The sequence below is a fragment of the Oxyura jamaicensis genome, chromosome 5 (assembly GCF_011077185.1).
Source record: "Oxyura jamaicensis isolate SHBP4307 breed ruddy duck chromosome 5, BPBGC_Ojam_1.0, whole genome shotgun sequence".
NCBI classification, from domain to species: Eukaryota; Metazoa; Chordata; class Aves; order Anseriformes; family Anatidae; genus Oxyura; species Oxyura jamaicensis.
In genome coordinates this window covers 48,250,225-48,272,968 of record NC_048897.1, presented here as the reverse complement: position 1 = coordinate 48,272,968, position 22,744 = coordinate 48,250,225, and the positions used below count along the sequence as shown (strand labels likewise).

The window sequence follows — 22,744 nt, the reverse complement described above, 5'->3', positions numbered from 1 at the left end:
GTGAACTCGAACTCCCTGATTCACAGCTGTGACAGTGCTTTCTAACCCACGATATTAAGAGCTCTAGAAAATCAGGGCACTCAACTGCTGCAGTGACAAAAATGATTATAAGTAATTACATGGCATGGGAAATCTATGGAAGACCAGGGAATTAAACCTGGGGTCTCTCATATTGCAGACCGAGGCCTTAATAGCCTCAATAATTGGATTATCCCCTCCCTAAAAGTTCTGGCCTCTAACCTTGAGCAGGTCACTTGAGTGACGCAAAGCTCTGAAACTGAAATCAAATTCCCCTGCCAGGAAGAGGCGATTAGGTGTAGGTGCTAAGAGATTCTCTACAAGTGCACATGGCTAGGTTTAGAAAGCACTTGATCGTTTGTCTACATGAAGAGGTTCATTATAAACAAGGATAACAGTTTTTAGGACATGGTTCATGGATGCTGTTATTTTGTTTTGCTTTCGTTTACCATAACTGTGTGTCACCCACCGACTTCCCCCCATGAGAAATCACCTGGTTTCTGAAGACTGCATCCTGTTCGTCGTTGCCGTTTCCTGATAATCACCAAGATACATCCGTAGGACCTCATTTAGGTGGGTGGGTGTTCCTAATGTGGTTTTGAGCACCGCTACCAAGGAAAACAAAAACAAACTCTGTGCCCTCGGACCTTGTTTAGAATTCAAAGCAGAAAGATTTGTGCTCCGGAAGAAGTTTTTACCTATTTCCCTTTTTAATTCTTTGTCCGTGGTATTTTCCCTGAAGTTCTGGAAGCAGGGCAGAGCTAAATCGGTGTAAATCAGCAAGATTTTGCTGGAGTCGATGCTCCCAGAGGAGGAAAGAAGGAAATCCCACTCATGTACCCTACACCGCTGCTGTGTGTCACTGGGGAATTGATGGAATGATGGCTCAAGTCAGGCAGAGCGGGCTCAAACTGAGCTCTCCTGCTTCTTGTGTGAGCAAGTCCAACTGGGAATGGATTTGCTCGTGGTAGGAAAAAAAAATGCAGAAAAGGAAAATTGAATGGATTCAGCCTGCTTCATCTCAATCTGAATATATTTTTGCTTTCTTTCAAATAATTCTTTCAAATGCTCTCTGCTATCAGCTGACTGAGTCATCACCAGTGTCTGAGGAAGAAGAGACTGTGCAAGAGAAACTTCCTGAGCAAGCAGAGGCTTTCTGAGAGCAGAGATTGCTGTGCCATATCTTTTATGGTGAGAGTGCAGCCGGAGTTTGCTTTGTTCCAGCGTGTTGATGTTTTGAATTTGTGAATTGTCACTAGCAAAAAGTGCTTGAGCAAAGAGGATGGCTTTCCAGGCAGCTGGAGGCTTTGGGATTAAGCTGAGTCGTAAAATGAAATACAATCCTCTTGTTTCCTATAAGCAGGGTGCATTGTATTTTGGCACAGGTTTCCCTTGCTTCGTGTATGACTTTTTCAAATGCAATCCAATCGTGCTGTCTTTGTAACAGTCAGGCTTGGCTGGAGGGGAGAATGAAGAGACATAAGGAGAATCAGGGCTCAAAAGCCAGTGGGGTAACGGGAAGGAAACTCAGAGGGAAAGCCGCAGGACTTTTCCTTCCAAGTCTGGTGTCAGGTGAGGAGAGAAGGACCAGGTCTTTGGAGTCACTCCACGGGCTGATCGACTGAAGTAGCAATGGTTGGCCCAAAGGCTTGGAGACTTGGATGAGGAGTTGCACCTTGGATGTTTTCACTCTCAGGGCTAGGTGACAGCAGGGGGTTAGAAAGCAGCATCTCCCTGGGGAGGCGTTAACATGGCTCTGCCTTCAGACCCCAGATTCCTGAACTCCTGGCGTAGCTGAGCCTACTGAAGCTGAGGGTGTCTCTTGGCATTTGTGTGCCAACCTCCAGTAGCAATGTGAGTTCTGAAGCACTTCTGGTCTAGCTGAAATGCTCCTTCAAAAAGTGAAGCTTGGGCAGCCTTGCATGCGGCTGGATATTTTGGGGACACAAATAAGATGAATGCTTGTTTGCCCCCCAGCTGGCTAAACACAAGTATTTTGGAGAAAACTCTCTGAGTTAGGACTAGGCAGAAATGGTGATTCCCCTTCTGAGGGGCTTTCATATGAAAAACAAATACCAGGCAAGAGAAGAGGAAGGTGCAGAGGAAATTGCCTGTGGTTTTAGTAGCCTGCAGTCCCAAGCAGTGCGGGTGGAACAGCACAGGGTGGTACAGATGCCCGAGCATTAGTGCGAAGAGCGTAACTGTGTTAGAAGGAGGAGGAGGGTTTGAAAGGTTAGGGAGCTCTGTTGAGAGAACAAACATGACCCGTATTTCAGAGAAGAAATGATGTCAGCAATACAGTGAAAAGGATGCAAAAGAGAAACCTGAAGTTAATCTGTTATTCTAGAGAATAACAACCTGGAAGTGACGCTGAGTCACAAGGCAAATGCTCTGGTTTTGTGAAGGCTCTGCTGCTTTGTGTCACTGAGTTCACTTCCCCCACGGCTCATCTGGTGCCATCTGAACCCCAACAACACCGCTCAGGTCTAAACACCCACCCCATGTTATGCTTTGCTCTTGCAGACTTGGTTAAAATCCCCTTTGCCAGGCTAACACCAAGGGGTTGTAGTGTCTGTGGGTTAGGGCTTCAAACTCAGTCGTGGGAATAAGGATGTTCTGAGGGTCATTGAAGCCAGGACCTGCTTTGACAGCCCAAGTTTTATGGACTCAGGCTTGGCTGTTGGAGCACAAGGTGATGGAGCTGGGATCTCCTGCCTGGCTTTTGTCAGAAGCTGGGAGGGAGCTTGTGTGGATCTCGGGAGCAGCAGGAGGGGGAATGGTTAAAAGTCCCATGCTTTAAATCCAACTGCAGCCTTCCAGACAGCCTTGAAGCCTGATCTACAAGTCAAAGAAGTCCTGCTCTAGAAGGAAAAGCCTTCTCCCATTCCTGCGAGCCCATGACACAGACCAAACCCAAGAAACTCGGTCTTCTCAGTTCCTTAGCTTCTGTGGCTTGTGTGTACAGCTAGTACCTACAGCAGCATTCAGTACCAAGTGCTTGCTGGCAAGGCAGCTCATCCCCTTTCCGAGGAGGCAGCACACAGACATTTTTCTGCAGAGCAAAAAAGGGCTCAGGAATGTCACAGTACAGATGGCAGCAAGTCACTTAATTCAGGGAGACAGAGAGACTGGGGCCCTTCCACAACAGCTCAGCCAATTTTCATCTTGCTAATTAAAAAAGCCGCTCAAAACTTTCTGTAGAAGTTTTGTCATCCCTCTGCTGCCCAGAAGAGCAGGTATGGGGCCGCCTTAGGTCCCTCCGTCCCTCCGGTAAGTGTCAGGGCAGGCAGGAGCCCCCTGAGGGTTCCCACACCAAACTGCTGGTGGCTTGTGTGTCACAGGTAGTGTGTTGTCCAGCAGCGATATCTCTCTAGCTGGGGAGGAGGGAAGCATGCACATCTAACTGGAAACATGGCCAAATTCTACCTTGAAACAAGCAGTTAAGTTGGAGGGCACCGGTAGTCAGTTGTAGAAGTGCTTTATGCTGTTTGGTTATTCATACGTAGAAAATATGTCAAATAACAGTAGGAAAAGTGGGGGTATGTTGGGGCTCTTCTCCACCTCTCCAGGTGGTAAGAGATGAGGACAAAGTAAATGTGAAGTGTACCCTCCTCTGACCTTCCAGCGAAATGAGTGGTGTTTTCTGTTGTTTCTCAGGAATTAGGAGTGGTGGCTTGTAATGAGGGAGAAATATTATTTTTATGTGTGTAGGAATCAAATCCAGGCATCTCTGGGGAGTGCAGATTGAGGGTGGCTGTCTCCTACCACTTCAAAGAAATTCCGAGAAACTTGTAATACTTGGTGAGGCCAGAGCACAGGGCAGTTGGGTTTGGTTGGACGCAGGATAACGGCTCCAGCAAAGCCCTTGGAGACCCTGGCTGTGCTGTGTGAACTTACTGTAACAGGCTGAGGAGAAAGAAAATCGGAGAGAAATTAAAGAAAAATCCCCCAGGGCACTCCACCCAGGCCCAGCTGCAGAAAGCAAAGTGACGACTGAGCTGTGCTGTGGGAGGAATAAACTCCATGGCGAGGGGATGCCACCATGAGCGCCTAAAGTCTTGGTGAGATTCTTTTGCACATGTTGTTTTCAGGAAGGCTTTAGGCTCGCTGCTGTGAGCGCTTGCTGCTGAACCAGACTGGTCCCATGGCTGTAAGCAACTAGAAAATGTCATTAATGAGGAGAGAAGGGAGTTTTCACAGCAGACTTAGAGACAGATTTTTAACAGGATCCAAGCAAGCAGCCTGCAGTGACAGAGGAGCGGAGGGAAGGGACTGGTTTCTTAGACATCTGAGTCCAGGAGAGATGTGCGTGGTCCGAGCTGCCTGCGGTACACAGCTGCTCGCCTCTGAAAGTCATCGCGGAGGGTGAGGCCTTTTGGACTGCTCTTTGGAGATGTTTCTTCTCTCCATGCACTGTCCTTGCTTGGGGTGCAACCCACCTGGCTACTGGGAGGTCAGAACCAGTCAGAGCTGTCATCGGCTCACAGCCACCGTAGGTGTCCGCATCCTCCCTGCGTGCTGCAGCAAGCAACGTATGACTCAAGACAGCTCGGCTCTGCTTTGCTTGGCACATCCCAGCGCAGTACAGATGTGCTTCCTGCTGCCTTTCTGCCTGTTCCCTCAGTCCTGGGCGGTCAGTTTGGCTGCTGTGTGAGCTTGACCAAACCCCCGTGTTTTTCTTCCCCGGTCCTGCCCGAAGCGCTGATGAGGTGTGGAACAGAGCAGCCAGATGGTGATGGTGTAACGTTGCCCGCGTCTCTCGTACGTCACTGCACGAGGCAGACGTCTCCCCTTTGCAATTGCATCCCACAGATCTGGAGCAGGTTCTTTCTTTGAAACGGGCAGAAAAAGATAATCTGCTTCACGTGCAGTGCTGGACTCGCCAGAATGGACCTGGGTTTGAATGAAGCAGATGCCAGGAGGATTTTTTTAGACGGAGAATAAAAGAAGGAACAACACAATGGTGGAGCCACTGAAATCAAAAGAGGGAGCTAGATGAGCTCAGTGCTTTATTCTCAGAGCTGAGGAGCCAGCTAACAAAGGCAGATATTAAAAATGCCTTCAAATATGCCAATAAATTATTCCCCTTGGCATCCCTTCAGAGTTGGCAGTCTCCATAAATCCCCTTTCACAGTTTGATTAAGCTTTGGCTGTCAGAGTCAGGCAGATATTTGAATCTCTCTGTGAATCTCTACGTTGGATCTGTGTAAACATTTTTTTCTTTGTTTTGTTTTTAAAAATGCTTTCATCTTGCATTTCCTGGTTGGCTCTGGAGCCTGTGCAGCGAAAGCAGGACTCTGGAGATGGTTGTTCCCCAAGCAGAAGGAATTCTGCAGTTTTAAATGATCTCTCACCTAAACCATTTCTGCCATAAACATGCAGCGTGGTTAAGTGACGAGGCTGAGCTCCACCACAGGTTGTCTTCATACCTCTTTTGCTCGAGCTTGCATATCCACTTCTGTAGCGTGCTGTCTCTTGGTCTCTTAATTCTTGGAAAGCAAACAGTTTTCCCCGGTGATTTCAATCTCTGTTGATTGATCACACCCCTCTCTGATGTGCTCCTCTTCCCCACAGTAATAAGTCTCATGCCTCTGAATAATTCACTGAGAAAGAAAGCTAATACCATCCCCATGTAGCTTGCCAGAGCCAAATTCATCGTGAAGGTATTTTACCTTTCATCATGAGGTCTTTTACCTTTCCCTTTCCAATAGGCTGAAATTAGCTCCTTGTTTAAGCCCAGAGCATGCAGGCTCAGATTTGCTTCACAGCAAAAGCTCCTAACCCTGCCTATTGTAGTGTCGATTATGATTCATCCTTCTCTTTCCTGCCAGAGAATTGAAGAAAAAAAGTGAAGCAGCATTCATTGTGTCAACCTTTTTTTTTTCCTTTTCTTTTTCTGCTTGCTCTCAGGTGCTTGGGAAGAAGCAATTTCTGTGGCTGAGCCTAAGACTTGTGGCCTGGGCTCACTTCTCTGCTCTGCCCCAGATAAACACTGCGATTATAGACCCTCCAGGGTATTTTGGTGGAGTTCATTAAAACCTAATCTTGGGGGAAGGCCCGAGAATTCCCTTGAGAACCTGGCTCCGACCTGGCCATGGGAATAATCCTTCCTCCCTTGCAGCCGGGACCGTCTCTGGCTGCCCAGCCCCAGAGGAGCGAGCCAGTGCGTCTAACTGGGAGGTCTCAGCGCCTCGGTAGGAGCCATAAATCTCCGACTGGCCGAACTATTCAGGGCTGGAGGTCTTTCTTGTCCACTCGTCCTTCCAGTGTTGACCTTTCTGACCTGCTGTGTCTTTTCAGGAACTTTAAAATTAAAAGAATCGAAATGTAACCAAGACCATGGAAAAGCTCCTTTGAAGTATTTTCCTGTGTTTTTTTTTTTCCTAATTGGCCTTCACAGGTTTGTCTGGGGGCACTTTAGTCCCCTTTGTACTTGACCCTATGTAAATAGGCCACCCAGGGCTGTGTAATAAATGCCCGGTTCCTCTTGACAAGACTATCAGAAAAGGATTAATTGTTTTCCCCGGCAACCCCAGGGAGATTTTACCCCTGGTTAAAAAGCGAGTGGGATCATGCCCCCACTCCGTTAATAAGTGCGCTGCTCATTCCCTCTGCGTGTTTGTGTTACCCTGATTGATGTATCGATTCCGTAATTGACCTGCGTATCCCCATGCTGCATCTATAATCCAGTCGGGGTGATTTTAAAACAGCAGCCTGATTTAGAACCTGCGAGCAGCCCCTGCAGCAGGTGACCACGTGGGAGCTGGGTTTTGCTGCTCAGTTCTGGAAACACAGATTCCTGGGGGGACATTTTGACCAAAACCTATGTTGAATAATCCAGGTATCTAATGACTGAAGTTAATTTCTGATTATTTTTTATTACAGGCGTACCAAAGGCAGAAGTGTCTAAAATCACCAGCTACCATCCGGGGCCAGTATAAAGGTCCCGTGCTTGGTGTTTGTGTACTTGCGGCCTTTTTATTCTGCGATAGTGGGGATGAGTTAAATTGGGTGGCAGAAGGCAAGGAAACAGGTAGATTTTTTTTGTTTGGAAGTTTGTAGCTATTCAAACACCATTCAATTTCCATATTTTAGGCCGAGTTCTCTCCAGGTGATAGTCAGCCAAGTTGCACCTCCAGGCAGTTTGGAGCCAGATGTGCCTGTCCCACACGTGAGGGGCTCTGTCCACCTGGTTTATTTTGCTAGCCTCTCGCTCGGCACTGTTTGCAAGGCAGTTAATCCTCCTTGTTCCCTCGAGCTTTGACTCGGCTGCATCGAGCAGCCCTTTCTGCACCAGGAGAGAACAAGAGCAAATTTCTCTGCTTAATATCCACTGCACTGACGTTTTGTCCTTCTTGCCTGAGGCTGGAACATTTAGCATGTGACTGCTGTCGTGCTTAGTGTCACAGGAGGGCTGAGGTTGGAAGGGACCTCTGGAGGTCTTCTGGCTTTTAGGAGCCGGGCAGGCGACTGGTTTTTACCCCCCCTTCCCATCCCTATATTATTTGGAAGGGGAAATAACTGAGAGTTCATGCTCTGTCTCCCTCCCCCCATATTGCTTTCATGCAGTCCTGGCACTGCACTCACCAGGCCTTTTCTACACTGAAGGCTTTCTGCTGCTCAGTTTTCTGTAGCCAGGACCCTGTTGTGGAGGAAGAGGTGCCACATGCACACGTGGGTCCTATCCTGGCTCAGCACCACGATGAACTGCACTGGTACAAGTCATGCCTTTTAGCAATCAGTCCTGCTGCGTGCTGGGTGGAAAGCCGAAATGCCGTGTGGTCTCTAGCGGCTGCAGTCAGGGCAAATGCAAAGCAGAGGCAGCATCCAGGAGACCACAGTGACCCCAAGCCCTGCTCTCAGCAGCACCGTTCTCGCTGCAGGTTGTAGGACTCAGGCTCCCCGTGCCTGCCTCACGCCTACAGCCGAATCGCTGCAGTGTAAGTTACCAGGCCCTGAGCTGCCCTAAGAATGAGCAGGTCCCTGTGAGAGATCTCATCCCACCCTGCTCGCTTCACGGGGCAGCATTCAGTGAGACCAGGCTGTGCCGTGGGACCTCTCGCATGGCAAGCTAGCCACATGAGCATCGCCCTGCTACAGTGGTGATGGAGAGCGGTGGGAGCCTTGCCCGAGAGACCAAAATGCAAGACTGACTCAAAAAAGCAGCTTTTTATTTAAAAAATAATAATAATTTAAAAACGCTATGCTAAAGCCTCCTGGCTTGCAGTCATTACGAATAAAACCAACATTAACAACCAGAGCCATACATCCGTCTTCTCTTTGTTAGGGCTGGGTGAGGGCTAAGGAAAGCCCGGCCTGTGGGTTTGTTTGCCTTACATAATGGGCAACTGAACTGTGTTCAGCAACTGCAGCATTCAGCCGAGAGATTCATGGAGGGAAGCCTTAATTAGAGTAATTGCTCTATTTATATAACGATTCCCTTTTGTCTGAGATCAAATGGATCTTTGAGAAATCTTATTTCCTTTCCAGTTAATTTCTGCCCCGTTCGTTTAGCTCATGAATCCTAATGAAGGTGAGCACGTCGGGTATCTCCCGATCTCCCCACTCCTCCTTGTTACTGGAGGGGAGGCTGCGGGGCGTTAATCTCCTGTGGGCTGCCTTTCACCTTGGTAGCAACTCCAGAAACACCATCAGACAGGAGAAGTTAATGCCTTGAGCTGGGAAGTCTTGCTTCGTTTTAGCAGTTAGGGGCTGCTGATTGCACAGCCCTGACCAGGGACCCTTGGAGGCAAGTGGAAGTTGTGATGGAGAGGAGGTGGGACCGAGGGTTTGCTGTCAGATCTGTGGCACACTGCCCTTGGGCTCAGCAAAGTGATGAGTTTCTCTGCTCCTCTCCTCCCTGTCTGCCAGATGAGGATGCTCTCTGTCTCTGCTGTGGGCTTGCATTTGAAAGGTGAGCTGCTCGGGGGCACATGCTTTCTCTTACGAGGTAAGCACAGCCTGTCCAGTGCAGCTGGGTCCCACGGGAGCTGGCACACCTATGCCTTTCTTTAGTAGGAGAACAGTTTCCTCCTCTTTCAGATGGGTGATGATGTGAAGGGTGGGGTTGTATTCCTCTCCTGAAGTGCACTTCTTCTGGGAAGGGGTCTGGATTTGTGTTCCTAAAACGTGCTGTGACTTCATGTAGTCTGTGTAATATTACTGATGGCATAAATTATCCCGATGCAAATCACACACAAATGAGTCACATCAAAACCTGTCAGGACTCCAGTACTGAGAAAGGCAACCTGTAAACTCACGGAAATCAGTGCCTGCAAACATCTGCTGTCTGCAAACATCCCTTCACCGCCCTCCAAGCCATTTGACTTGTTACCCGCCCTGCCTCATGACACAGAAGTGGCAGCGCTGCACACAAGCAGCCCTGGAGAAGCCCAGCACAGCCTTGCCCCTCAGCTGTGATCCCTGGAGCATTGCCCAGCAGGGTCCAGGTCACGCAGCAGCCCAGGGGCAGGATTGCTGCGGGTCCCCACACTGCTGTGGCAGTGACATCCATCCTGCCCTCCATCACGTGCTGGCGGGCTGAGCTCTGGGGGCTGATGCAGATTTTCCCCCATGATTGGCGCTGCTATTTCTGCATTTTTTCCTTGTAACTTCATGGGCCGTCCGTGGACTGATCTCCACCTCTTTAATTTCTTGCCGTGGCTTGCTGCGTTTTCTTTCAGTAAATGTTTTCAAACGATTTCATGAAGTCATGGGTTTTGGGCTCGTTCCAGCTGCTGCTTTTGGCCGTGGTGTTGCTGAGAGGGTTAGCTGAGGTCAGCAACAGCCTCGCTCCAGTCTGCTCAGCAGCCTGGCGAAGCCCAAAGGGGCTCTTGGATGCCCTAAGGGGTTCTTTACACCAGGAATGGGATAATTCCCCGCGGTTGGATGTGATCACACTCAGGGCTCGATGGCCTGGTCTGGGTTGAAGACTGATAGGCTCACTATTGGTTTTGCCGGGAGGCATTTTGGATGTGGGCGATGATGTGTTTCCTTTTGCTCAGGAACATCTCTGGTTTGCTTTGTTGATATTACGGTTGGATTTTTTTCTCTGTTTCTTCATGGGGCTCTGCGTGCCAGAGGCTAAGATTCATTCTGCATTTCAGATTACCATGCAAAATTAGAGATAATAAACATTACGAGGTGACATTTTGCCATGGAAAACTTTTTGCAGACCTCTTTCACCACCTGCAAAAAGCACTGGAGAGTTGTACTTGGAAGGACATTGAGACTATCCAACCCGAGCCTAATTGTGAAGCAAGAGGCTAACTCTGGCCTTTCTGGGGCCAACACTTGGTAAGACTTTTCCAGCTCCAGAGCTTGGCTACTTCTGAATGCAGCGGAAGGGATCAGCTGAAAGATGAGCTGCATATCCAAAAAGCTTCCTCCTGCACAGCCAGCCCACGGGCACGGGGCAGTGTCTGTGCTCTGAGCACACAGCTGCACCTATCCTGCTGCTGGTTATTTCGGAGGTGCTGCTTTCATGGGCAGAGCCATGGGTATGGGCTCGGGCTGAACGTGTGCCTGGCAGCTGGGGAACGTGCTGTGTGTTCAGGTACCCATCCCACCAGCCGGCTCACTGTTTTTGGAGGCAAGGATGAAGTCAGAGGGGGTTTGTGGCAGCCCGGCACCACTCTGAGCACCCAGCCGGGAGGACGTGTTCCAGCAGTGGGCGAATGTGAAGCGTTCACCCTCCTCCTGCCTCCTTTGTGCACCTAACCTGGAGCAGAGGGTGCCTGGGTTGCCCTTTGCCTGGCGTCAGCTGAGGTTTCTCTCCACGCAGCTCGGAGCTAGCTGCTGGACCCCAAGCAGTCATTTTGTTTTGATTGTTGGGTTTTGTTTCCTCAGAGCCCAGAACAGCCCAGCTCAAGGGACAGCCCTTGGCTAATCCTCATTGTCCTAACAAAAAGGATGTTTTAAGCAGCAAGGAATGCATTTACCTTGGCTCTCCGGTTGTTGCAGCGGGTGCCTTTGCTTGGTGCAATTTTGGCATCACGTTGAGTAAAGCAAGCAAACAGGAATGTAAACACACTTTTATATCCCAGGGCCCTGAACTGGTCTGGGAGTGGGCAGTCCAGTTTGGTTTTTGGTCTTATATGGCTGAGCATGAATGGGAACCCAAGCAAAGCATGTTACCTTTCCAGAGATTAATTTCTTTTATGTCTTCCCCACACACATGTTTAGCAGAAGCTTCCTGGTGTAATGGAGGAGGCGGTAGGTCAAGAGCCAGGAGACATGGGACTTATTCCCAGCTCTCTCTCCTCTCTGTCTTCTCTTTTTGGACTGTTTTGGTCTTTACCACTCCCAGCACCAGCAAGCTCTGATCTTGTTTGAGCTTTCTAGATGTTCCAGCAATGCAAATCACAGCTAGTGAGGCGCAGATATCCATCTGTGGGGACAAAGAGGCTGGGCAGGGAATTTCTAGACAAATAAAAAAGGGGCTTAACAGATTTCTGGCCTGTTTTGCAAACCAAAGAAGTTTAGGTAAAGGCTTGCAAAGGCTTGCCTGAACCCGGTCTCTGAGAACTTTTGGCTTGACCCATTTCTGGTTTGGAAACCAAAATGTTGTCTGGTGCTCAGAATCAAACAGAAATTTTGGGCCAGAGTTTCTTGGGAAAAAAAACCAAAATGCTATGTTTGGTTTCTGCTGGCAGGAAGGGACAAAAGCAGGTTGAAAGGGTCAGGGGGAAACACAAGTTGTACTTGTACTCGGCCTGCCTGACCTTGGAAAAATACTGCATAACTGAGGAGTTCGGGGAGAGCATGGGAAGGCCCCAGCCGAAGAGAAGCTGCCTTTGCTCCTGTCCTGGTGACCGCTCTTACAAATCTGGGTGCACTCAGCAGCCCTTTCTGCTGATGGTTTTGGGTGGGATGGTGGAAAACAGCTGTCCCGTAGGAAACCCTGGGGCAGTACGTGTCCTCAGAGGGGTTGGGAGGGAGGTCAGGTTGGAGCTGGGGATTTGTGCTCATGTCAGCAGAGTCTGGGCTCCTGTGGGGTCCCTGAGCTGCAGATACCCTGAGATACCCTGAGATACCCTGCAGATACCCATCCAATCTGATTCTGAAGCACCCTCTGGACAGGAGCACTGGGAAGACATCTAAAACAAATCTGGTGATCTTCTTTCTTCTCCCTGTCACCTCTCCAGGTAGGGAATGCCCAGACCTTTTATCCACACGTCCTAGGAGAATTTGTACCTGCTGAGAAGCTCTGTGCTCAGAGCAAAGCTGCTCTCTCCCTGCTCCTCCCCTTCTTTTCACTTCCCCACGGCCGAGATGCAGCAGACTTGGTCACTCCCCAAACAGTGACCGATTGTCTGGTTTGGCTGGTTGGGCTGTTTGCTAAACATAATGCTCTTTCATCTTCAAGGAAATGGTCTGGACACCTCCACCAGAGTGAAGCTTGCTTTGTGCTGCTGTTTCAATAGGCAAATACAAGCGGCTATTTTCCCCATTTAAACATAACCTGATTTCTCTAATGAATTAGAAATACTCGAGGGGAAGGAAAAGATTGCATTTCCCTGACGTTTTAAGAATTATAACCCTAAATTAACAAGCACACGAGCTCTTTTCCTGCCTTGGGAAAGGATTCCCCTCCTCCCTCGATATTTCTTTCCCCTTATGAAATACCTGTAGCGCTCACACTTCATCACTCCTGTCGGGATCTAAAGGGCACCCGCCACGGCCCTCTGCGCTGTGTGCATGATCGATGGCTTTTCTCATGGCTCCCTGGCAAATCGGGGCACTTTGGCTGAAGCTTGAGATCTCTTCACTAGTAGCAGAGTAAAAAAAAATGTTACAAAAGGAAAACCTCTTTTGGAGTTCCGCCATGGAGAGGAGGGGATGGTCACCTGTAAGCACTCATCTATCTGCTCAGGGTTTTGGGAGCTGTGAAAGCCAGCGCCTTGCTCATTTTCCTCCATTTCCTAAGATGACAGGAAGGAAAGCGGAGGCTCCTGGCTGCACTTCAGCGAGCTGAGGTTTAGGAAAAAGACACAGCTCGGGACTGACTCCAGTCCAAAGCCTGGCTGGCTGGCGAGCAGCATTTGAGAGTGAGCTTGTATGCCTGAGAAATTAATATGTAAACAAATAACTTCCCAAAACACTGTGCAACATCTATAATGTTGCAAACGATGCACTTTGACTTTCTTTTCTGGTTGTGGTAACCAAGGATTTGACTGAAATAGAAGGGATCAGGGAGAAATACGCCCAAACTGCTTCCTGTAGAGAGTGAGTCAAGGTCTTTGCACACAGTTCCAGTACAATGAAATCGAGAAGTCTGGCCAGCAACTAGGTTCAACAGGAAAGCTGAGGACAAGCTTTTGTGCGACTGCTAATGGGTCCTTCTCCTGTGGCCCTGCCGGACGGGAGGAAACAAACAGCCCTTTTTGTCTTGCAGTTCATGACGAAGAACCCCAGCATGCGGTTGGGCAGCCCGGCGCTGGGCGGTGAGAGCGCGATTTTGCGGCACCCCTACTTCAAAGAGCTGGACTGGGACCTGCTGAACCAGCGCCAGATGGAGCCACCGTTCAGGCCCCGAATTGTACGTGAGAGGGAGGGGTGGGGGAAAGGGTCCTGTTACTCTTTTCTGGGCGTTTTGAGGTTTATTGCTGTGAGACCAAGGAGGTTGAGGAAGGGCAACCTTGACATAAAAAGCCCTGGCCTCGGACCCAGGAGGTGAGATCTTGGCTTGGCCACTGGTTGGCCACATGGTGTTGTACAAGTCGCTTTTCCCCTCCATGCTGGATTTTCAAAGCCAGCTCAATGCCAAAAGATGCAGGTTTACAGAAGCAGGTGCAGCAGATTGAGCCCTTTGCCTTGCCCAAATATAAAGCAGGGTAAGTAATCCTCATTCTACTCACTCCACCTGCCTCTTTGGGTCTGAGCTGCCTCGCTTTTGTCTCTCTCTATACAACACCTCTGTTTTTGTCTCTCTGGGCACAGCACCCTGCAGAGCATTCCCTGTTCAGGCCACTACCAGCTGAGTTGTTCACATGGCAAACAGGCTGCAGAGAACACAGGGCTGCCCCTTTTCCCAGTGCCACACAGCCCAGGGGATGTTCCACGATAGGAGATGTTGCTCCCTGCGGAAAGACTTTCCAGGATCGTCTCTGTGGCTTCCCTGCCTTTGAAATTATCAGCTGGGGTGGCCGTGTCCCATGCTGTGGTCACACTGCTAACTCTTGGTGGCAGTGCTCAGTCCTGCTCCGTGGAGCTCCCTGGTTGGGGGACCAGGCATCCAGGGGAACTGCAGCAGCACGAGGTCAGGCTCTGGAGTTGCTTCTTGACCGGAATGAAAGGCTAAGGCATCCTCCTCAGTCCATCCATGGGCTGCGCAGAATCTGGAAACATTAGACTTCAGCCTCAATAGAAGATCTTGTTCTGGATGCAGGAAAAACACGTGCCTTGTCAAAATGTGCCACAAACTCCGTTTGTTTGTCTGCACTGTAAACAGTTCCACTTTGTACTGTGCAGCGAGGAATCCAGCACCTGGAGGCAAGCCATTTGTCTTCCTGTGACCTAGTAATTCATTATTGTGCAAGTTTAATGACTCGCACATAGAGGAGTGTACCCCCCTCCCCCCAGCAAACCCAGCTGAGACGCTCTGTAGATAAGGAAGGGCTGTGTGGAGTCAGCTAATTGGAAACACTGCTGATAACCACTTGGAATGGCTGGGTCTGCGCTGACACTTGAGGAAGGGAGTTGATTTATGTGCCCTGCCCTGTCATGTCGGGGTAAGCAACCTTTCAGTGGTAGTATCAGTTAAATCAGAGAGGGGTTTGCCTGTCAAAAGCCTGCAGAGGCTCTGAAAGGCTTTATACTGTACGAGGCTCTGTGGGGCTACTCAGCTGCTCCCAGTTCAACCCCAGAAAAAAACTCTCGGTAAGGTTTGCCTGGGTTATGGAGGTAAAGGTTCATTGCACTCAAGACCAGAGTAAAGATGCGGAGCGAGTGTCAGGCAAATGATACATACTTCTGACGTCTCTTCCCTTTGTCTTTTCTATTTGACAGAAATCCAAAGATGACGTGAGCAACTTCGATCCAGATTTTATAAAAGAGGAGCCCATTCTGACTCCCATTGAAGAAGGAATTCTTCCGATGATAAACCAAGATGAATTTAGAAACTTTTCATTCACAAGCTCGGAATTGCAGCAATAGCTATGGCTCTGAGGAAGGGCTGCTCGGAGGACTGGCGGGAAATGCAATGAAAACCAGGTTTACCAGAAATTTCATTCTCGAGAAGTAACAGTGCACTGACTTTACATGATACAGCAGCACCACTGTCAACATTACCTTAATGTGAAATTGAAACCTTCCTGTGTTTGTAGGTTTATTCAGCTCTTTGATCAAATATTGACAGAGGTGGAACAAACGTGATACTGTAAATAGCTGATGCAGATGGAGAATTGAGTACTGAGCTAGTTGGCTCAGCCTGAACGTCATCGCTTGCAGCCTGCAGTGGGTTTGAGGAGTCGGCGTGAGCACAAATCAAGCGTCTTGCAGCTCTGAGCCAAACAGACTTGTAGTAATTCTGATTGTTTGCAAGGCTGTTTTGTGGAGTCCCAGCACTGTCCAGCGTTTCAGAGCCATGAACCAGCATCCCATGGCCTGGCCGAACCAGATGTTCCTACTGACTTTACCTGTTTCTGAAGTATTTATTTCTTTCTGAAGGACAAATGGCTCTCTTTGCCACTGTTTGGGTTTCTATGTGAAATATTTCATTGTGCTGACTAGCAGAAGGAAAAAAAAAACAAGTGCCCTGTGCCCCACACAGATTCTTCCAAATCAAAGGGAAGTCATGTGCTCGTAGTGTTTTACTGTTTGTGCGATATGAAAAGTTCTAGTGTTTGCATTCTGTGAAATGCCTTTTTACATCATGCATCTTCAATGCTCCTTTCTTTGCATCCCAGCTGTTTTCAACTATACTGTAACTAGTAAAACCTTACTGTTTATTTACGCCCATTCTATTTAATTATGCTACACAGAGCCCCTTTTGTGGGTTTAGTGCCTCATTAAAATTTTGATCCAAAGTGGCAGTGCTTAATTTATTTGTAGCATTATTGTGATGGGAGCTGCAGAGCTGGCGATCTCCTTGAAAGCAAAGTTGTTGACCAATAGGTAACACGAAAGGACAACTTTCTCCCATGAGAAGGATTAGGCTTATCTCAGAAACGGGGTGACTTGGTTTGGTTTAGATTTAAGGGCTTATTACTCACAGGGCACTTATCAGTTGCAGCCTCAAGCCTCTGCCAGGCAGACTGAGGCAATTTTTAGTGCAGTTTGTAGAAACCAAACAAAAATCAGACTATGAGACTGTGATTTCTGTGCTCTTCTGGAAGTTGTGATTTTTCTGTAGCTCCATGGCACACCTTTGTGTTCCGTGCTAGGCTTGAAGCTGTTATGTCAGGATTATAACCTCTTTCTTGAGCTGTTATAAGTTGCTGGAGAAGGATTTAAAACCTCTTGCAAAAGAATTTTTACTTTTACTTTACTTTTACCTTTTACTTCCATGCCTAAACCATTTGCTGAAGTGTTTGAGAGGTGGGGCACAGGTTCAGTTACCCTTGGACACTTCTTGCTTTTGTGCTTGTCTATTGTACCAAATCTCCCTCTTAATTTCCAGCATTTCCTCTTTCATCTAAGCGTGGCTTCATCCTCTGGTCTGTTCCGTTCCATGAACATCTGGCCACATCACATCCAGCCAGCCTCTAATGCTTTTGCTGACCTGTAGATACGCAGCGTCTTCAAAGTGGGACAAGAGAGGAGGAAGGACAGGATGTATGCGTGAGAAGGAAGAGTGGATATCCAGAAGAATGATACAAGAACCAGCTGCACAGGCTAGCTTGAGTTGCTTTCTCACATAGGAAGAAATGGTACAGGGATGACTGCATTTACGTGAAGGGGCCACTGTGCCATCATGTTCATGTGGGTATTAAGCACAGCGTTCACATGTTTGGTGCAGACATGGCCCTAGGCACCTCCTCGTGCAGTATCCCGGTGTTACTGATGCAGCAGTGCTTCCTCTGCAGGGGTAAGTGCAGCAAACCTGACCACCAGGAGTGGGAGCACCAAAATTTGTGTAAGCAACTTGCTGTGAATTTTGTGATGACAAAAATGCCATGAATTCTGTGATGACAGCTTTTTGAGTCTCTCGCTGTCAAGGATTACGAATGACATCTCCTTCCCTGGAGAAGTCACTGTCACTGCAGGAGAATCATAATTGATAGGCCTTTTTGGCAGCATGTTGGCACCATCCCAGGCGTTCATTGGTTGTGTTATTCCTTGAGACTCTGGAGACCTTCTGAAACGAAGCCTTCACCTCCTGGAGAAGCTACTGCTGTAGTCTTGCCTTCAGCATCAAAATAGATCCTGTCTCCATGGCCCCAGCATCCAAGTAGCTCTGCTTATACCACTGAGAGCATGAAGCATATGCAAGATTCACCTCTGGAGACTTGTACTGGTGTAGCAGGTCCCTCACCCACCGATCCATGTCCTGAATGCTTGGGGAATGGAAACTAAGACACGTCTGTAGGTGCACCAGTATGAATTTTCTGAATTGTAAATCAGAAAGCTTGTAGATCACTGGGATATATAAAATGGTGTCCGAGGCCCTCACACAGAGCTGGAGGAGCTCCTGCTCTGGCCAGCCAGTGCTTGCTTTGTCCCAGGGGATTTTAACTTGATGGGGCAAGAATCAAGTATCAAAGGGAGATTCTTCCCCAGCTTCACTTCTCTTGATTTCAAGTGCTGTCAGGGTCACACCACCCTCGTGGAACAGCATGTGCAGATCCGTGTTGGGACTAGACGCCTAATATTCTGCTATAATGTCCTCGATTTTCACAATTTCACCTGGATATTGCTTCATAATTCAGGGCAGCTCTTCCCCCCCATTGCCTGCCTGGAACTTACATGTCTACGTAATGACTTCAGCCACTCGAGTCAGCAGATCTTGAGTCAGCCACATCTGGCTGAGATCCCTGAACTCTGCCATACTTTCACGAGGAGCTGCCATCTCGATTGTGTTCCCTCCAGACTCTGTCGGCAGCGTGGATTAAGATCAGCTCATTAAAAAGTATCTGTGCAATGCTGTTACTTTTGAAAAAGCCAAATTAGTTTTTACACTGCCACTGAACATGTAAAGAAATGTTGATTTTCAAAACAAAGCAGGAAGACACACACAAAAAAGAACTTCTCCATGAGCTAGCCTGACAGCTCTTCTGGCTTCAGTGCTTGCCTAAGTGGATGCAAGATGGTTTTAGTCTATTAATTTGGTTTTGGCTTTAGGAGTATATTAAGCTGGCAGCCACAGGTTTGTAAGGTTTAAAGCATAAAACGCTTGTATTTGCTCCAGTGCGAAAACTGGCAATAGAGCAAATTATAATTAGTTCCCATTGCACTGCTTTTAGTGCTTGCATGAAAAGGGAAGGTCCCTTTGATGTCTCTAAATTTGTGTTGTGTGCAATCCTTTCATTTTCAAAGAGGTTCATGAAATTTAGCTATAAAATTCAATGGCCTACGTCTCATTCAAGGCCTTTGAAAGTTGAGGGTAAGAAGCAGATGGTCTAGAATGAACAGATTAAAATCATCTTGCATCTACTCAGGCTGACTGTGCTGCCAAAGACATCATTTTTAATACCACTGCTTGATAGGCAATGGAAAAAAAATCTCACTAGACTCCAAGTGCCTCGGGGATGTTAATGTATTTGATGCAATTCTAACTGCTGGGTAAAGATGCTTTGAATGCATTCCCAAGGGCTGGCACAGGTTCCTTACTCCTTGTGAAGTCCTAAATGATTTGCAACAATATCTTCTCTTGAAGCTGTGCGCTCCCCCTGCAGAAGTTGCTGTTTCCCCAGCTGGATAGGAAAGAGGCTCCAGTGGCTGTGGTATGAGGCCTTGGTTAGCAAAGCCCAGAGCCAGGAGAAATGAAAGGGGAAACGTGTCTGGGATCATCCGCTCTTTCCCAGCCAGAAGAAAAAGAGCTATTCCCTGCTGCGTGCTCTGCTGGATTGTTCAGCTGTTCAAGTGGGTAGTCACGGGACTTCTGCTCTTCCCCAGGGAGAGCATTTCACAGCTTTTACAACTCTTGCTGTTAGTTAAATTTCCCGATATTTGGAAATGACGTGAATGAGAGATAAAAATCTGTCTTATCATGCCATTAGGATTCTCATTGGAAGCTGCAAGGGTTTGTATTACTAAATATATACAGGGCTGCCAAACCCCAGCATTCAAAGATGATGAGTCAGGTCTTCTGAAAATCACGGCTCATTCAGAAATCAAGAGCTTTCCAAAATAATAAATGTCAAAGTCTTTCTCTTTTTCTTTTTTTTTTTTTCTTTTCTTTCTCTCTCTCTCCTTTTTTTTTTTTTTTTTCCATCTGGATTATGAATATTTCAGATTCTGACTTGCATTTCTCCTCCACATCAATAGGAGCTGGAAAGTCTTGTAATTATAATTTATTTAGATGAAAACTGGGGTCCATGAATTGATGTGAAGCCAGGCATTGGAGCTTGGAGGAAAATGGCAAATACCAAAAGATGGGTGCTAAAACTGTACCAACAGAAGGCACGGTATGGTTTTTATGTACTTTTCCATCTCTTATTCTTTTTGTATAGCCACCACAGTGCGGTCCCTTGCCTCCAAACAGGAGCCTCCTCCCTGTCTCCAAACCCATATAACAGGGCACGCGGCGTACAGGAGACACGGGAGGGAGGGAGGAGAAGGGGAAGGCATTTACATGTCGTATCATTGCTGCACGTGGGGCTCGTTCAGCAGCATTTCTGGGCTCCTGCATCAGCCCTTGCACAAGCGTGTCACCTCTCGCCTTCGGTGCTACCGCTGCCCCCTGCGCACCGCACCGCACTCAGCATCGCCTCTGGCAGTGCCCTGCTGCTGGAGCCAAGCCCGTAAGAAGAACAAGAGGTCAAAAAGTGCAGAAGAACAACAAGTGGTGCTGGTGCTCGGCTGCCGGAGCATCTTCAGGTCCTGACTGAGGTGGTGGGAAGCCTGGGACAGCCAGCGTTCCCGTGGTGTCCGTAGGGAAGGCAGGCTGTCTGCCCCCTCACGCCTTGTGTTAAGAGTGCACAAAGAGAAGGGAGAGGAGGGCGTCCTGTGAGAAATGGGGTCACAGCTCCAGGTTGTGACCGAGAGGGAGGAGTGTGTTTCAGAAGTGCCTGAGGCCACTTGTAGGCAGCTAGCAAAGGCATGCGATAAAGTTGCCCTTTCATCTCTGCCCCCATCACACCGGGGAAGGCAAACACTTTGCTCTCAGTGAGGCCGGTTTGATCTCGGAGGCTTGCAGGCCACAAGTCTTGGAGATGGTGGGAGTTAGAAGCCATTGTGGCAAAAGGCTGCCGGGCAGAACCGCCGAGGACCGTGCCCTGCTCCTTTCATCCCAGGAAGGAAGCGTGAGGCAAGCTTGGGTCCGGCAGAGACAGAGGCTTCGCGGTGTGGGCTCCTGCAGGTAACGTGTCAGCATGAAGGTTTTAGCCCTGAAACAGTTTTAACTTGCCTGTGGTGTCAGCTCTCCTGCTCCAGCTCTGAGCTCCCACAACTGTTGTTGGCAAGCGGTCTTAGAAAAGTGGAGGTGAGAGATTTTAGCAGGGAGCTCATGATTGCTCAAAACCAGTGACTCAGCTCCTCCAGAGCTTCTTTCCCTCCCTCTCCTCCCTTCAAAAGAGGGGTTTATTCATCTGGTTTCTCATTTCCAAACATGTAACGTGGGCTGGGGTCAGAGTCTCAGGTTTCCTATGACAGTAAGAAATAAAGCTTTTATTCCTTAAATTAAACCTGCTTCCCCTTCATCTCACTTGACTCCAGGAAAAAGATTTCAAGACATTCAAAGCCATGGCAACAACAGCAACACGGCCACCACTGCCACCAGATGTGCCAAGACAGAAGAACATTGCAAGAGCTGGCAGTAAGGCCACTTTTGGAGACCAGCCAAGGTATGCTGTGGTCGGGCAGGGAGTGAGAGGCAATTTTATATATCTCCATCTAATCTAATTCTAGACGCAGACACAGAAAAGTTCCAGGCCTCCTAGTCATTACAGGCTCGTCTGCTGCCCAGAGATGCCTTTTGCACAAGTCTTGCTTTTCCCCAAATGCAGTCTAGAAGAAAGAGGAACTTAAGAACCTTTGTTGGAGCTTGATTCTAAACCACAGATTTTTTCTGAACTGAGACTTAGGGTCACATTTGCCCCAAGAACTGGGCCGTTTGGTTTGCAGATGCCGAGACACTGCCTGAGATCTCCTTTAGCTTCTGTGATGTTTGTTGTCCCAAACTTGGAGCGAGTGCGGCACCATTGGTAGCTCAAACCTCCTGACTTGAGGCAGGGAGGCAGCGTTATGGATGAGTAAGTATTTCACCTAGAGCTGAGTCACTATTATTTTTAAGCTCTGTGAACACACTCTCAAGCTTGTACTTAAGTATTGTTATCTGATAGACGGATCTGAACATGTTGCTCTCCTTAGGGCAATCTTTCTCTTTGCTGCTTCTCAGGCCCTTTATTCTCGCTCCTCGCTAGCCCTTTCTCCGAGGGGAAGGCACGGTGTTTGTTTCCTTCAGCTCGGGGCCTCTGCCACTTCCCTGGGCACTGGAGGAAACCTGCTGCCTAAGGAAACCAGACAAGTGAGCCGGATGTCACAGGACAATGTTTCATTTCAAATGGTAATCTCAGAAGTTTTAAACTCATTTTTAACTGGAGGAAATAAAAAAAAAAAAAAAAAAAAAAAAAAAAGGCAAGTGTGACCTTTAAGCCAGCTAAGCCTGGACTTCACTTGTGGGAACCTTCATCACCAAGTGTCACTGGGGCTCCATGCAGACCCATGAAAATTGCTGCATAGAGCCTGGGTCTAAATTACACCCTGGCAATTGAAAGCTGTCTTCTGTTTTTGCTCCTAATGAGCAAGAATTTCCCCTGCCAGCTCGGGATGCCTTCTCTGATCTGTTAGCCTGGCTCCTTTAATTTTCCTTGCACTGCAACAATTTACCATGGCCCCAAGTCTCCTGTGCACAGCAGGCATTTCCCTCCTGCAGGCAGATCAGCTCCTGCCTAGCTGGTGAAGACTCCGTAACCCAAAATTGGGTTGTCTTGTAGCTGTTTTGGTGGAGCCCAGTAATTTGTCTGAGCTGGAAAATCCCCAAACTGCAATCACTGCCTGGGACGCTTGAATGGAAAATGACAAAATCATAACGTGGCTCATCTCCCCGTGGTGAATTACTGTGTCTGCATATGGACCTATCTAGAGGTCCACAGGTCTGGACCATCCAGCGTGATGTTAAGGGTACTCTGGGCCTTTGGTTTGATGTTGGCCAAATTCTGAGGGTGACTTCATGTAGGTGCTTCTCAATTTTGGTGGAGCACGGGTGTATCCAGGGCACTCCCAAGCACTAGAAGCTGGCTTAGGAGCAAGAGAAGTCCAACAGGGGGCCCCAGCCCCTCGTGGGGCCTGGTTCCTACACAGACACAAGGCACGAGCAAGAAGGTGCCTGGAGCTACCCAGACCTGGAGTGAAAGCCTAAACACAGCGAGCTCATTAGTGCTTGGCTGCAAGAGGCACATGAGGTCACTCGGGGACCTTGCCTTAGTCCTCCACCCACCCGTGTCCTCAGGCCGGGGCGCGATGAGCAGCTCCTAGGGGCGTGGAGCGGCCTGGTGCGCGGGGCCTTGCAGCCGGGCATGGAGGCCGCAGGGACAGGCACTCTCTGTGACAGGGCTGCAGAAGC

General features: G+C 48.6%; 1 protein-coding gene across 2 annotated transcripts in view; it reads left to right on the top strand.

Moving 5' to 3' along the window:
* Nucleotides 1-16,046, top strand: part of PRKCH (protein kinase C eta) — a 115,811-nt gene extending 99,765 nt beyond the window's left edge. For both annotated transcript variants that reach the window (XM_035328470.1, XM_035328472.1), the window contains 2 exons: nt 13,415-13,558; nt 15,028-16,046. In XM_035328470.1, the coding sequence (XP_035184361.1) occupies nt 13,415-13,558; nt 15,028-15,174 (291 nt within the window). In that variant the 3' untranslated portion in view covers nt 15,175-16,046. The remainder of the gene's footprint in view (nt 1-13,414; nt 13,559-15,027) is intronic.
* The last annotated feature ends 6,698 nt before the right edge of the window (nt 16,047-22,744 follow it).